The 16,456-nt window shown below is 50.2% G+C and overlaps 1 protein-coding gene across 2 annotated transcripts in view; it reads left to right on the forward strand.

The window, feature by feature from the left end:
* The first annotated feature begins 2,111 nt into the window (after positions 1–2,111).
* Tmc7 (transmembrane channel like 7) overlaps positions 2,112–16,456 on the forward strand; it is a 56,383-nt gene continuing 42,038 nt past the window's right edge. Inside the window, exons 1-2 of one of the 2 annotated variants that reach the window (XM_052761643.1) lie at positions 7,325–8,203; positions 8,896–8,990. Coding sequence is in view for 1 of the 2 variants with exons in the window: in XM_052761640.1 (XP_052617600.1) it covers positions 2,213–2,276 (64 nt within the window). In the remaining variant the exon portion in view is untranslated. Of the gene's footprint in view, positions 2,277–7,324; positions 8,204–8,895; positions 8,991–16,456 lie in introns of those variants that run through there. The other variant, XM_052761640.1, reaches the window with a different exon arrangement.

Consider the following 16,456-nt stretch of genomic DNA (forward strand, 5'->3'; position numbering starts at 1 on the left):
ATCCTTGGCTGTATCATGAGTTCCAGGCCAGCCTGGGCTAAAGGAACCTCAAAACCAAAAAACAACAAGAAACTCTCCAGGGGCTGGAGAGATGGCTGAGCCGTCAAGAACACTGGCTGCTTTTCCAGAGAACCTGATTTTGGTTCCCAGCACCCACACAGCAGTTCACATCTGTCTGCAATTCCATTTCCAGGGGATCTGATGCCCTCTTCTGGCCTCCATGGGCACCAGGCACACAGACATACATGCAGACAAAACATCCATGTTCATAAATTAAAAATTAAAATGTGAAAGAAAGTTGGAAAAAGAAGAAAAACAGTAGGAGAGAGATTTCTGTTTGAGGAGGAAATCTGGTGATGAGGCTGTAGTTTATACACAGATGAGCTGGTGCACACCTGAGCACTCTGCTGTAATTGGGTCATAGTCTTTATATTATAGTTCAGTTTTCTTATTTATTTGCTTTGAGAGAGGGTCTTGCTATGTAGCCCAGGCTGGACTTGAACTCATAATAGTCCTGTCTTTGTCTCTAGAGGGCTGGGGTTTCAAGCCTGAGTCACCATGCCTGGGAATTTTTTTTTAAAGCAATGTTAATATCCTGTATTAATCATCCCCTGGGACAGAGAAACTACAAGGACAGAAACCGTGTGAACATCCAGAGGTCAGCAGATACTGTCTAAGTGACAAGGGAGGAAGGCGGCACAGTATAAGAAAACAGGGAGGGCGGACAGGGCTAGGGAGGCGCAGGGAGGGACGCTGGGAAGCCGGGTGACCTTCAAACAGCCCGGGCGACCCTGCCTGGCTGCTAAAGGTCTCCAGTGAGAGCTGGCGTCTGAGCCTTTTAGAAATTCTCAAAATAGAACTTCTTGTTCTGCCTTGTAGCCACCTGCCTGCTCTTCCTACTCCGTCCCCTCCCCACTTCTCTTTATTTTGATGAAGTTCCTGCGTTGCCCCGGCTGACCTTGAGTTCTTGGGCTCAAGTGACCTTCCTGCCTCAGCCTCCTGAGAAGGTAAAACAGCGTCTGCACCCCATAGGTCCCATTTCTTTCCTCTCTCTTCTCTTCCTCCTCTGAGACTGGGTATCATTAGGTAGCCCAGGCTGGCCTAGAACTTGCTATGTAGACCAGGCTGGCTCAAATTCACAGATAACTGCCTGCCTCTGTATCCCAAGCTCTTTTTTAAAGAGCTATTTTTATTTGTGTGTGTGTGTGTGTGTGTGTGTGTGTGTGTGTGTGTGTGTGTGTGTGTGTGAACATATGCCACATGCATGCAGGTGCCTGTGTAGGTCGGAAGAGGGTATCAGATCCCCTGAAGCGGGAGTTCAGGGTGGTTGTGGGTGCTGGGAATCGAACCCCAAACCCTCTGTCTAGAAGAGCAGGAAGTGCCCTTAAGTGATGAACCTTCTCTCAAGCCCCCACTTTCTCTTTTAAAAGACAATTGTCCCAATTTCATTTATTTGTGCATTTATTTTGTGTCTGTATGCATGCAGGGGGATCGATCCCTTTCACCATGTGGATTCGGAGGTTAGAACTCAGTCAGCCTTGGCAGCAAGCACCTTTACCTGCTGAGTCATCTCCCTGGCCCCACTCATTATGTTTAATTTTATGTTTCAGCTGCACATGAATATCGGTATGGGGTGTCGGTGAAATGAGAACATTTCTAAGACAAGCACATGTAGCAAATCCTCCCCCACCTGACCTCCTCCCCGCTCCCCCAATAACCATGCAAGCGAGTAAACTTACATCCTCTAGAGATTTATCTACACACACATTGATATTTGGTGCAATTTACATGACTGTCTTAGTTACGCGTGTCTACACACACACACACACACACACACATACACACGTGCCCAAATGGCAACGTTCCACGCTTTCCGTGCCCTAGCTACCAAATGACAATTTATTGTAATCCAAGCACTTGGGAGGTGGAGGCATACAATTAGGAGTTCAAGCCTAGGTCTCAGAGCACCAGAAGAGACTGAGGGAGGGAAGAGGAAGGGTAAAGGGGAGGGGAGAGGAGGAAAAGGGAAAGGAGGGGGCGAGGAGGAGGGGAGAAGAAAGGAGACCGAGAAAGAAGAGGGAGAGGAGCCAGAGGTAGCTGGTCCCCACCCCGCGCCCGTGGGAACGGCCCCGCCCGCCTCTGTGACGTCATCCGGAACCCGACGAGGCGGGGCGGCGGGCCGGGGCGGCCGGAGGGTCCTCGCGGGGCCGAGATGAGCGAGGGCAGCGCGGGCGAGCCGGGCCGCGGGTCCAGCCGGCAGCGGGCCGTACACACAGGTAGGACGCGGCGGGACCGAGCGTGCGGGAGGCGGGCTGGCCGTCCTGGTCCTCCGCAAGGGATCGCTGCGGAGAAAGCGGGGGCAGCGGACCTGTCCGGCGAGGAGGCTCCCTTTCTACCGAGCTGGGGAGGCGGTCCTCACTTTCCACACGATGACCCTCGGACCCAGGCCAGCCTCTGGATCGCCATGGTATCTGTTCTGTAAAGAGACTGTGACAACCTGCCTGCCCTACAGGCTGCCCTCAAGCCCCCTGCCCCTGGGTAGTTTCTTTAGATCCACTTGGAAGCCATTCTGTCTCTGGTCTTTATTGCTGTGTGCATTTTGCCAAGTGACTTGCCCTCTCTGAGCCTCAGATGGGCTGAGGAACAGTGAAATATTAATAAATGCCCCACGCAGCCCTGGTCATAGACAGTAGTCATTGGGAGCAGGGAGATCTTTCTTTTTAGTTGTGTTAAACATGTAGTCAGTTATACAGCTTCCTAAGATTTTACAGACATGTGTAAAGACACCGCCCAGTAGATATAACAGAGCTGCCAAGCCCCTCGGGCAAGCTTCCTTGTAGTTTGTATTTATTTTGTTTCTGCCCTGAGCCAGACTTCACAATGATATCTGTAGGCTGAGTTTCAGTGTGAGATTGTATTTACCAAGGCAAAGCTTAGCGTGCCGCGAGGATATGGACGCGGGCATTGGGCCCCTTCTCTTTGGATTGTTTTCAACATCAAGTGAAAGACCCCGATCCTGGGACAGTGCTCTGGAATCAGAAAAAATCAGGCGGGAGGGTCTATGATCGTTTTTCTCGCTCAGTCTGGCATTGCTGATGTCAACTTCGTTTCAGCCCTCAGGTAGCAGTCAGAGGTTGCAGTGTGACTGGCCTAGACTCCCCCAGTGAGGGGCCGGGGCGTGTCTCCTGGTAGAGTTTTCTGGCCTTGCATGAAGTTCCAGGATTCTATTCCGGCACTGTGAAAGCCAAGTGTCTTTCTGGTTGGCTCCCATAGATCTTCCTCTTATTCCAGCTCACGCCGTTACAATGTTGCCACTCCAGTCCTCGTATCTCCCCGGAGAGTTGCAGGGCCACTAAGCTACTCTTGGGGCCCTATGGCTGAACCATCTCCCCACCCCGTTGGATATGGACACATTTTTGCTTGTTTTGCAATATTGGGGATTGATCAATATTGGGGATTGATCGCAGGGCCTCACACACTCGAGACAAGAGCTTTCCCTCTGAACTGTGTTCCCCAGCCTCCTTTTACATTTTATTTTATTTTTTTTTCCCCTGAGACAACAATCTTATGTAATCCAGGCTGACCTTGGACTCCTGCCTCTGCCTCCCGATGCTGGAAGCACAGGTGTGCACCACTACCTCTGGTTTTGTTTGTTTTTAAAGTCTGAGACATTGTCTTGCTATGCTGCCCAGGCTGGCCTTCAACTTATCTGACCTGCCTTGGCATCCTGGGATACGGGTTCACACTGCCAGCCCCAGGCAGATGCTGTTTTCTGATCTCCTAATCGAGCTGCATGGAGTGGGGCCTCTTTGCAAAAGGACCCCACAGTGGCATGGTATGCTGTAGATGAGCAACGGTCCTGTGCTGGGTCACAGTGTGTGCAGTCGGGGGAAAATCCTCTGGGAGTCTCTGCCCCCTGAGTCTCTTACAGTAAGGTTGTAGTCAAGGGGTCCCTGGTTTTGCAGTTGCCTGTGCTTTTGACTAAGACTAGAGGTCCTTCCCACCATATCCTGATCATGTGGAGTTACCCAACTTTGCTGGCAGGGGCCTCTCTTCCTCTCTGTCTGGGCCTCCTTAGGGCTGTTTGTGCTTTCCCACAACATGGCCCACGTCCTCCCCTGAGCAAATGACTCTAGAAGAGCAGGCTGGAAGCTGTAGTGTCCTGTGTCCATTCTCAAAGTCCACAGTGTGTTTCTGTGGTAACTCCTTGGGCACGTAGGTCTCCTTGTCCAGAGTGCAGGGCGCTGGGTTTGGATGTGAGCACCCAGACGATGGGAACATGGCTCTTCGGGGCTGTCCTGGGACCAGTGGCAATGCTACAAAACGTTAACTGTTGTTATTTATGGCTGTGCCTCCTTGTGCCACTGGGGTCCTGGAAGGTGGCCTCAGTGACTCACCAGTGCCTAGCACATTCTGGTGATAGTATTTGCATGGATGCCCTTCTCCACTGGTTCCTGTTTTCACACACATTCCTCCCATGACCACTTGATGGTGCTGTTCTGTTCTAGCCCTTTCCCTCCACCTTGGGGGCCATGACCTTCCTTATAAGGTACATACATCTCTTCCTTCAGAGTCACTTCTTCCCAGAAGCACTCCTTGACTGCCTCTCTGAGGCTGAACTCTGTCTCTACCATATGCTCTTGAGGCCCTCTCCCTCCCCTGAGGGAGAGGGATTATCCTATCCCTGGTTAATGCTTTTTTGTTTTGTTTCAAATAGTTTGTTATGCAGCTCAGGCCTGCCTGGGACTCACTAAGTAGACCAGGCTGGCCTAGAACTCACAGAGATCTGCCTCTCTTTCCTTGCAGATGCTAGGATTAAAGGCACAGGCCACCATGCCCAGCTGTGTTATAAGAATTTAAGTGGCATCTACTTCCCCTCATTTCCTTTGAATGGATTCCTTTAAAACTAGGCAACCCTGAAAGATTGGTCCAACCCCAGACAATGGGGTGGTGGTGGGGGGGAGAACAGTCACCACCTGTGTTTTTAATAAAAATGAAGTGAACTTCCTGTCCCATTTGGGTCTTGGTGCATCCTTTTTACAAACAGGATTGTCTTGGCAGGCTACTCTGTCCACACACTCTCTGTGTGATCATTTCTCCTAATACTTCCTCTCTCTCCCTTTCCCTCTCTCTTCCCTCCATCTCTCTTCTCTTAATGGAGGTTTGATCACACATGTTCAGCTGTTGTTCATTAGCATGGAGTGATGCAGAAGCATGCCCCCTGCCCTCCAGTGAGAACCCACTCTGCATGCCCCCTGCTCTCCTGTGTGAACCAACTCTGCACACCCCCATCCCCAGTGTGAACCCACTATGCATGCCCCCCTCCCCAGTGAGAATCCACTCTGCACACCCCCATCCCCAGTGTGAACCCAATCTGCACACCCTTATCCTCAATGAGAACCTATTCTGCACATCCCCATCCCCAGTGAGAACCCACTCTGTACACCCCCATCCCCCATGTGAACCCACTATGCATGCTCCCATCCCCAGTGAGAACCCACTATGCATGCCCCCATCCCCAGTGAGAACCCAATCTGCACACCCCCATCCCCAGTGTGAACCTGCTCTGCATGCCCCCATCCCCAGTGAGAAGCCACTCTGCATGTCCCCAACACTAGTGAGAACCCACTCTGCTATTCAGGAAGAATAAGGAGAAAGCTCTTTGATGATAGCTCACATCCTGCTCTGGCTGATGCCCAAGGAAGAGCTGGCCTGGAGAAGAAGGTTTTATTAACTTACACACTTTAGGCTTATATATTCCACGTACACTCTCATCCTCAAATCTCTTTCACTTCAGCCCCTGGTCACACTTTGAACAATTAAAACAGAGACAGGAGACTGTAAGTCGGGCCACTTGGATGGATGGGAGATTTACATGGCAGAGATTTGCCAGGATTACTTCTTAACAACCAGTGCTGTTCTGTCCAAATGTTTGTTACCCAAGTCCATCTTACCCACCTGGCAGAACTGTGCTTCTCCTGATTAAGAGCTCAGGGCACTTAACTGCAGACCAGGACTTCATGATGGTTGCAAACCTGCTCTGCCCTTAGGGTCATGTACCCTGAACTTCAATTGCAGTACAAATTTTTTCTTCCTACCTTTTTTAGCAAGCCTAGTTAGTGTACTACTTATCTCCATCGTATTGGAGGCAGTGCTCCTTCAGCTAAATTCTGTGGTGGGATGTCTTTCTGTACGCTGTGAATATATGTGTTGCTCCCATTGGCTAATAAAGCAGCTCTGGCCTATGGCAAGGCATCTTAGAGGCAGGCTGGAAATCCAAGCAGAGATTCAGAGAGAAGAAGGGTGGAGTCAGAGAGATGCCGGCCCACAGTCCAAGGAGCAACATGTAAGTAACACAGGTAAAGCCACGGAACACGTGGCGATACATAGATTAAAGGGAATGGGTTAAATTATAAGAGCTAGCTAGCAAGAAGCTTGATCCATAGGCCATACAGTTTGTAATTAATATTAAGCCTCTGAGTGATTATTTTATAAGCGGCTGTGGAACCACGGGGCCAAGTGGGACCGGAGAAACTTCCAGCTATAAAATTCCACTTAGTATAATTTATATTTCCTAAGCAAGTTAATTAATAAATCCTTTATAGCATCGATTTTACTACTTAAAGTTTCTCTTGCCTCAGGAGAATGGTCTGACTGGTTCTGACTGGTTCCAGCACATTTCTTTCACCCCATTCAGTAGTCCCTTCCCCCTCCTCAGCCTCATGCAACCAGCCTGCTCCTACCTCTGTCTGTGGATCTCTTATCTAGACACTGATCTGAGTGCTTAGTGGCTTCCTCTCAGCATATCATCAGAATTCGTCCACGGTCACATGAAACAGTGCTTCATCCCTTTTCATGGGTGACTACTACTCCATTGTCGGTGGGTCACATTTTGTGTGTGCACACATCCACTGATGGATATCCGGGCTGACTCAGTCCTTGGGTCCGGTGAATAGGGTTGCTCAGCCCACATGTGCACAGCGTTGTTGTTGTTGTTGTTGGAAACCTTGCCCTTTCTCTTTTCTTCCTTTCCCCCTGTGTGTCTGACTGGGTCTTACAGTATAGCCTTGAAACTACTATCCTCCTGCCTCTGTCACTCGGTGCTGGCATTTTAGGTGTGTACTATGCCTAACTACATCAAAGTTTGTTATACTCTTGAAGACCCAAAGATCCAGGGTGACCTCTCCATTTTGAAGCTTAGGTGGGGAAGCCACATGGGATCCCCCTGGAGAACAGTGGGGCACATCAAAGCTGTGTGTGAGCTGTGCTAATAGGTCATATTGAGAACCCAGCTTCTCGGGGATCACTGGGCAGCTTTCCTCTTGAGATTCCTATCAGCACCTGTCAAACACAGGTGGAGAAGTCCTTCCAGCCTCCTAGACAGGCGGGGAAGATTAAAGTCAACTTTCTTCTGTCTTGGGGACAAAGGATTCCAGTTTTTATGAAGTTTGGGCAAGAAAAGTACTGTGTGTGTGTCTTGCCTAGTAGCTGGGACATGAGATTCTGAGATAAGATACTTTGAGATACTGTCCCCGAGCCCTGACAGCACTACAGGTAGTTTTGCTTGGTCCTTGTAACACTGACAGCATGAGGTTTGTGACTGGGCTTCTGCAGATACACCATCAGGCATTTGCGTGGACTTCTCCTTGAGTCAAGTCTACTACATCACAATAACCATGAAAACAGCCATTGACTGCGGTGTTTATATCTTCTTCCCCTGTCTGCTGAGCCCATTCCTCCGGTGAGTGACACACCACTCTTCTGGGTGTCTGAGGAGGGTGGGATGTTCTGGACCAGGCTGCAGATTCCATGAGCCCTTTTCAGTCAGGACGCCAGTCAGGGTTCTCGTGGGGACTGGTTCTCGTGAGCTATTTTTGCCCCTCTGTCTGGAGGAGCCCAGCTCTGCCCAGCAACAGGCGACCCAGATTAGAGGTGGCTGTCTTTGTTTTTTCAGGAAGTGAAAACTTTGGAGGGATAAAAGGGGGAAATGTCTTTGGAGGGGTGTGACTTGGTTGCAAGCTGGCTGCTCTCTCCCAAGGGGAGTTGTTTGGGTCTGGGACCACCCAGTCAAACTGGGCTGTGCACTTGGGGCTCCCTCCCAGAAGTAGAAGGAGGGAGATGGGCCGGCTCTAGTCAGGCCCTTGGACTGACCCCTGGAGAGCCAGCCTGTGAGAGACAGGCCACAGAGGTCCAGGTCAAGGGAGTAAGCGGTGGACAGAAGGATGGGAAGAAAATCCAAGAGAACCTAAGTGCTGGGAAAGGAATTACACAAAGGCTGGGGGAAAGGGGGGCGGTACTGGAGTGGGGGTAGGGAGTTGGGGGGGCGGGGCGGTACTGGAGTGGGGGTGGGGAGTGTGGGGAGCGGTACTGGAGTGGGGGTGGGGAGTGTGGGGGCGGGGCGGTACTGAAGTGGGGGTGGGGGGGTGCGGGGGGTGGGGCGGTACTGGAGTGGGGGTGGGCAGTGCGGGGGTGGGGGGTGGGGGTGGTGCAGGGAGGTACTGGAGTAGGGGTGCGGGGTGCAGGGGGGAGGTGGCAGTACCAGCCCAAATGTGGAGTGACTCTGATATAACTCTGAGCTGAGGCAGGGGGATATAAAGAGGAGTGTTTGGGGGGCCTTTATTGGCAACCCAAGTGGGAGGAGCTTTGACGGAGAGGGACCTGAAGGGCAGAGGTCAGGAGGTCTAGTTAGGAAATAGAGAGGGATAGACCCAAGATGGGGAGGCAGGAGGGTCAGGAGTTCAAGGTCATTCTCAGCTACATAGCCAGTTTGATGCTAGCCTGGGCTACATGAAACCTCCTCTCAAAAGGCAAACCAGGGCTGCTGAGGTGGCTCAGTGAGCAAAGAGGCTTGTCAGCCCAGCCTGGTGACCTGGGTTTATCTCTGGGTCCACACAGTGGAAGGAGAGGACTCCTAAAGTTGTCTGCTGAGCTCCACGGTGGTCTTCTTACCTCTGCATGCATTCGCTCTGGTCCACCTGTCTGCACAACAGGTACATGTCATTTAGAAACCAAACTTAAACAACACGGGAAGAGCCAAGCAAGGCACCGGGGCTAGTCAGCAGGAGGCAGAGGGATGGGGGAGTGCCAAGACCTGGAGGCCATCCTTGGCTGCCTAGTGAGGCTCTGGATTGTCTCAAACAGGGAGGGACAGTGGGAGAGAGGAAGGGAGGACCAAGGAACATGAGAAAGGGCCCTCCCCCACCACACACCCTACTGCTTCTGATTTCTGTCCCTCGCTGGCTGACAACCAGGTCTACAGCACTGCCTTCCCTTTCGGAGAAGCACCACATCCAGGGTTGTTAGAACTCTGGCTCCTTGGGGGCTGGAGAGGTGGCTCAGTGGTCAACAGCACTGGCTGCCCTGCTAGAGGTTTTGGGTTCAGTTCCCAGCACCCACATGGCAACTCACAACTGTTTGTAACTCCAGTTACAGGGGATCCGACATTCTCACACAGACATACATGCAGGCAAAACACTAATGCACATAAAGTAAAAATAAACGATAGATATGAACTCTGGCTACTAAATGGGGTCTTAAGTCCAGCATCCTGTGACCCAAGGAAGAGCAAGGGCCCCTTAGTTGTCTTGTGTTTTATCTGTACCAGCATTCCCTTCCCCGGTGGCAAGCTGCGTCTCTGGGGACACAGCTCTGTGATTAAGTCTCCAGGCCAGCATGGGCTTCCTCTAAATCTGAACTTACGGATGGACTAGCTTGGAAGCCTGTGCATTGTATCCACTGTGACTGTGAGGCAGCTGGGGCAAGCCTCTCCTACCTGCGCTGGGCTCTCTTCAAGTCTGTCTGTCTGTCTTTGTAACTTTGCCTCACTCTTGACTAGTTTTGAGTCTTCTCTTGGTGGACATCAGGATCCCGCTGCACCTGGGCTTGAGGTCACCGAGGCTGTAACGGACCTGCCCCCTGGCTGTCCAGTGAGCAATGTGAGGGTGTCTGTGACACTGGACAGCCCCTGGTGTGTGTGAGGAGGCTTCTGGTAGAGCTCAGAGGAGCATGGATGGCCCGGGTCAGGCAAGCCGGAGCCTGTTCGTGTGGACTCTGCAGGCCCGGGTCTGCGTTTGCCTATGGAGTCTGAGCGTACTTTCCCAAGTTCTATTAGGAACTCAGTGAAGTGTTTTTATTGTCCACTTGACACAACCTGAGTCACCTGGGGAGAAGAAACCTCAGCCGAGGGACTGTGCATATCAGATTGGCCTGTGGCCATGTCTGTGAGAGATTGTCTGAACTGATGATTGATATGAGAAGGCCCGGGATGCCGTCCTGAGGAAGGTGCATCTGGGCTAGATAAGACCCACCTGGCTATATGAGAAAGCAGGCTGAGCATGAGCCAGAGAGGAAGCCAGTCAGCAGTGTTCTTCCATGGCCTCTGTTCCTGGTTCCTCCCTCGGTGATGGGCTTGATAACTGGAGGGGTAAGCCAAACCAGCCCTTTCCTACTCAAGTAGCACGTGGTTGTGGCATTTACCACAGCAACAGAAAGCAAACCAGGAAAGGATTATTTGCTTTATCTCTGTGGAAACTGAGGCACAGAGAAATTGTTTGACAAGCCACCTGTGGTGCCTTGGATGTGGCTTATGCCTGAGGATCTGTGTGTTGGAGGCTTGGTCCCCAGGGTGCTGGTACTGGAAAGTGATGGAGCTAGATGTGGTGGTCTGCACCTGTAATCCTAGCAGTTGGGAGATGGAGCCTGGAGGATTGGAGTTCAAGGCCAACCTCTGCTACATATTGACTTTGAGACCAGCTGGGATTACATGAGATCCTGTCTTGAAAAACCAGGCATGGGGTGGGGGAAGAGGTGGAACTTAATGGGGGGTGTCTGCCAAAGATACTGTGGATCCCCAGGCTCCTCTCTGACTTCCAGTGACTTCTGTTAGGCAGTGCTATACCCTGCCTGCCTCCAGGAGCAGTCCCTGGGTCCTCACCAGAGCTGTGTGTGAAATCCACCTGCTTATGATACATCAGCTGCTTTGGGTATTTTGTGACGTATTAGTGATGAAAACCAGACCAGCACACCACAGCCACCCAGGAGCCGAGAAATTCCGAAGGTCACATATCCATGTGTCCATCTGAGGGATGTTTGTTGAATACCTTCGAGGTGCCAGGCCACTGCCATGGTGGACGTGTGGCATGAACATGTTCTGCTGAGGTTCCCCCTCATGGTTGAAGCTTTGGCTCAGGCTCACTCATGGGCAGAGTTCTTATCCTAACTGCAGAAGAGGACAGTGCATGAGAAGCCCCTGTGTGATCCGGCCATTGTGAGACTCACCGGGAATCCAGTATAAAAGTTTTTCATAATTGTGTGTGCTTATGCTCCAGAGGCTGCTGTCGTTGCTCCTAAGAACACTGGAAATTACTTATATTATTTATTTAATATTATTTGTGTGTGCATGTATGCACGAGTGTGTTCCTGCAGGTTCACATGCGTGTAGAGGTCAGAAGAAAACCTCAGGTGATGTTTCTCAGGTGCATCCTTTTTTATTTTTATTTTCATTTTTTTACACAGGTCTCACTGGCCTGGAACTCACCGAGTAACAAGCAAGTAGGCTAGGCTGGCTCTGGGGTCCGCCTGCCTCCACTTTCCCAGTGCTGGGATTACAAATACTGCCGCTGTGCTCGGTTTTTTTTCATGTGGGTCCTGGGATTGCACTCAGTTTCCTGCGCTTGCAAGGCAAGCACTTGACCTACAGAACCATCTCCCCAGCCCCATTTGTTTACATTTATTCTGAGAAAGGGCCTCACCCAGACTGGCTTCAGACTCTCCAGCCTCCTGCCTCAGCCTCTTGCTTTGGACTTTTTTGAAACGGTCTTGGTAGAGAGAAGACAGTCCACTAAGAACTAGCCTGGCCCCTACCAAGGAGACACTTCCCGTGCACATTCAGAATCATCTCACACACTAAGCTTTATCAATGAATAGTAAGTCTCAGCTTCCACGTGTCTCACCACATCAGCTGCCACCCATTTTTGTGAATAAGCTTTTGTTAGAACACAGCTGTGACTTTCACTTGGGGAATCTTTTCTGCTGTGTGGGCAGCAGAGACTTGGGGCACGTGGTTTTCTGTCTGGCTTTTGTCTAAACACTTTACATATGAGAGCCAACTGAGGTACAGGATCTTCAAAACACACGCTAGCCGACAGCAGCGGGGAGGAGGAGCTGGGGTGCAGCACCAGGCAAGTGGCCAGGGAGGCAGGGCCCTGTCCTACAGGCCTTGCCAAATCAGGCCCACTGACTCACAGGAACGGGCCCACAGCCAGCACACCCCACTTGCATCTGGCTCAACAACTAGGTGATCCAGGCACTTCACCCAGTAGTAGCTCTGATTAACAAGTTAGTCACCTGCTCCTGGGGGCTGTTTGCTCATCTGGCTGTAAAATGTGGGGTCCAGCCCAGCCAGACCCCTGACCTGACTCCGATGTGACTCAGGTTGGTCCTCCTAGCCCACTGTCCAGGTGTCTGGTCACAGCACTTTTCCATCTTCTTGAAGGTCTGTGTCACAGGAACTTGTCCACAGTATACACTACAGCACCAGCCACAGGCAGCTTTGGCCATGTGACCAAATGAAAGCTTCATTTCCTCAGTCACATGTCAGTTGCTTAATGATCCCAGATACAGAACTTTTACCTCTGTCTTAGGTTTCTGTTGCTGAGGCCCATGAACAAAAGCAGCTTGGGGAGGAAAGGGTTTATTTCAGCTTACACTTCCAGGTAACAGTCCATCACTGAGGAAAGCCAAGGCAGGAACTGAAGACAGGAACCTGGAGGCAGGAACTGAAGCAGAAGCCATGGAGGAATGTTACTCACTGGCTTGCTCTTGTGGTTTGCTCAGCCTGCTTTCTTACACACCCAGGACCAGGATTACTTGGTAAGGGGTGGCCCCACCCACAATGAACTGGGCCTTCCTACATCATTAATCAAGAAAGTGTCCCACAGACTTGCCTACAGGCTAATCTGGTAGAAGTATCTTCTCAACTAAGATTTCCTCTTATGATCCCTGAGGGCACCAGGCATCTGCATGGTGTATAGACAAATGCAAACAAAACACTCAGACACATAAATAAATCTACAAAGTAAAAGATTCCCTCTTCTTGTATATGTCTTGGTTTATGTTGAGTTATCAAAAAACTGACCAGTACATACACCTTCCTTGTTAGATGTGTGCCCAGCGTGGTCTACAGCCATGCTACCATGTAGAGACAGTGGTAGCCACAGTGATCTCTGCTAAACTCCAGTCAGAGCAGCATTGCTCTGTCACAAATCCTTCATGGTTTCCACTTTACCAAACAAGCAAATGTCTTCCATGATATTCAAGGCTCCATGTGACCTGGCTTGTCCCCCACCCCCATGACCTACTGTGGACTCTGTTGACTCTCTCACCATACTGTTTCTCAAGTGAGCTGAGTTCCTCCTGCCTCAGGGCCTTTGCACTTGCTGTCTCCTTCTTTGGTAGCCTTTCCCAGCATGGCTGCATAGCTGTTTCCCCCTGTTTTCCCAGCCTTCCTCAAATGTCAGCTTCTCGCGGTGCTGTCCTTGACCCCTCTGTTTAAAACTATACCTCATCCCCTAAGCCCTCCTTCCCTCCCACCCCCAACTTATTTTTCCTCCATATAATCACCGTCTGATATATGTTATTGTTTAATGTCTCTCTTTTCAAAATAGAATGCAAGTTTCAAAAAGGCAGGGGTAGGGTGTGCTGCATTCAGGTGTGTGTCTCAGTCTTAAAGAACTGTTTGGCCTGTGGTAGTTTCTCATCAAATGTGCTCAAGCGGCTGAGTAGATGAGGGCGTGGTGTGTGCATGAGTGGGAGGATGGTGATCTTTGGGGGAGCGGCAGAGCTCAGGAAGCTTTTGTTTGTGTGTGGTAGGAGGCGCTCATGTGTCATGGCACACGTGTGGAAGTCTGAGGACATTCTGCAGTGGTTGCCTCTCTCTTCTTCCTCGGTCCTAGGGATGAACTGAGGTCGTCAGGCCTGGTGACAAGTGCCATCCCTGCCGAGCCATCTCCATGACATATATATATATATATATATATATATATATATATATATATATATATATATATATATAAATTAGCATTTGATGCGTCTCTTGTGGCAGCTTTTTAAGTCTCTGAATTCTAGAAACTTGTAGGTAAAAGCCTTTGGAATCTGTAAATGTGTTTTTTCAGGCTTCCTACCTCCAGTTTGCTCCCAGGATAACAGTGAAATCAAACCACAGGGAATGGACAAGCGTTCAGGAACCAGTGTCTCCCCAGTTGTGTTAGTAGCAGATTGTTTAAGAACAATGGATTGTGTTCCTAACAGGCCAAAGTGTATTTCCATAAACAAGTCTATGGAAAGAACCTGAAGCAAGGACAGCAGGTAGAGTCAGTGTTTCCTGCCAGCTCACACCCTCCCACCCCCACCCTTTAAAAGGTCAATGTAGAGCTGGGAATGATGGCTCACACCTGTAATCTGAGGCCTAGCCAGGCTGAGGCTAAACTTTGAGTTTGAAACCAAACTTGGCTACAGGGTGAGTTCCAGGTTAGCTTGGGATAGATAAACACTCTGAAAAAACAACGAATTTTATTTTCAGTTGTAAGGATTTATTATCCATGTAGAAAAGAATAATAAAGAAAATGCTTAATTTTTTCCCCCTTTGATTTTTGTACCCTGCTTTCTGGGTTACTAACACGTACTTTGATCAAAAGTTTGGCAGGTAATTGAACACTGTGTCCTCAACAGCATATTCATCCATTCCCAATTCATTCATACCATCCATTCCCAGTTCATTCATTCATCAAGTATCTATCGGACATTGCCATGTGCCAAGCCCTGTGCAGACCCTGGGGATTCAGTGGTGGAGAGAGATGGAGTCCTTGAGAGAGGATGGAGATAGCACACATTAAATGGCATAGATTAAGGATGGGGATGCCTGTCGTTGGGTGGGCCCTTAGGAGACATGGAGGATGAAGAAGTGGGAGGAATCTCATCACAGAGGGAACATCTTCATTCCTTCCAGAATCCTAACCTAGCTCTCAGCCAACAGAATGAGAGTTGCCCCACCCCCACCCCATTGTCTGAGGTTTTATTGTCTGTGGTTTTAGGAACCCGTTGCCAACTATGGTCCAAAATAATAGCTGATACATTTCGAGTAGAGTGGTGGAATCACATTGCTTTTGGTTGTCTGACACAGAACGTCACAGTGTATCCGTGCTGTAGACCACGACCACCCATATCTGTCCTCATGGGAGTGTTTGCACTGAAGTCCCTCCTGTCTCACACACAAGCCATGTATGCCAAAGAGAAGCTGAGTGCTTCCTGAGTTAATGAAGTCCAAGTTTGACTTCTAAGAAAAAGAAGGCAAGAACACTGTGTGCCGAGCTTGCCGTGATGACAGAATGTGTCCCCTCACTAAGAAATCCATGATGGCTTAAAGCTGCAAAAGCTGGTCTGGCGAAGTGACTCCGTGGTTAAGAGCAAGCACTGCTCTTACAGAGGCCCGGAGTTTAGTTCCCAACACCCACATCAGGAAGCTCACAACTGCCTGTAATTCTAGCCCCAGGGGATCTGGTGCCCTCTTCGGGCCTCCTGAGGCACCTGCATGCACGTGCGTGACCCCTCCACCCATAATTAGAAATAAAAGCAGCTGCCAAAGCTCACGTCACTGTGTATGGTAAGTGCTTAGTTTTGATGGAAAAGACAGAGCTGGCATTGTAGCTCAGTGATAGAGTACTTGCCTAACGTGCCCAAAGCCCTGAGTTCATCCCCAGCAACATAAACACACTTGAATGGTGTGTGTGTGTGTGTGTGTGTGTGTGTATGCTTGTGTCTAGTATAGAGAGGATGCCATGATATTCTTTGTTTCGGGCATCCATTGGCATCTTGGACCATGTTCCATGTGGGAAGAGAGGACACTATTGTAATTCCCGCAGTAACTGGCAGACTCTCCATGACCCACAAGGCCCCTTCGTACCCAGAGTTCTACAACCTGAGAGTAGGAAGCAAAGCCCTCAGTGAGCACAGCACCGTATTTGGCCGAAGCCCCTCTTGGCAGATATGCTGTGGGAACAGCAGGGCCCTTGGTGCCATTTAGATCATGCTTGGCCAGTCTCCTGGGAGAGCTCATGTTTTTCACTAGGATGGGGGGTACTGTAGAAATAGCTGCCAGGACCTAAGGATGCCGTCCACACACCCTTGCTTCTGTCTTGTCATTTGTCTGTCCATCCATCCATCCGTCCATCCATCCTTCAAGTGGAGAGTTTCCTAGGGGCTAGACACTGCTTTAGACTCAGAGACTCAACCTTGAGCTGAGCCTGGTGGTGCAGGCCTGTCATCCCAGCTACTAAGGACCCTGAAGCAGGACGATTGAGTTCGAGGCTGCCCTGGAGAACTTAGTGAGACTATGTCACAGAACAAAGAGAGTTTAAGATGTGGCTGACAGTAGAGGGTCTGACTGACATGTGTAAGGTGC

The sequence above is a fragment of the Peromyscus californicus genome, unplaced genomic scaffold (genome assembly GCF_007827085.1).
Source record: "Peromyscus californicus insignis strain IS unplaced genomic scaffold, ASM782708v3 Scaffold_4__1_contigs__length_199733344, whole genome shotgun sequence".
In the NCBI taxonomy this organism is placed as follows: domain Eukaryota; kingdom Metazoa; phylum Chordata; class Mammalia; order Rodentia; family Cricetidae; genus Peromyscus; species Peromyscus californicus.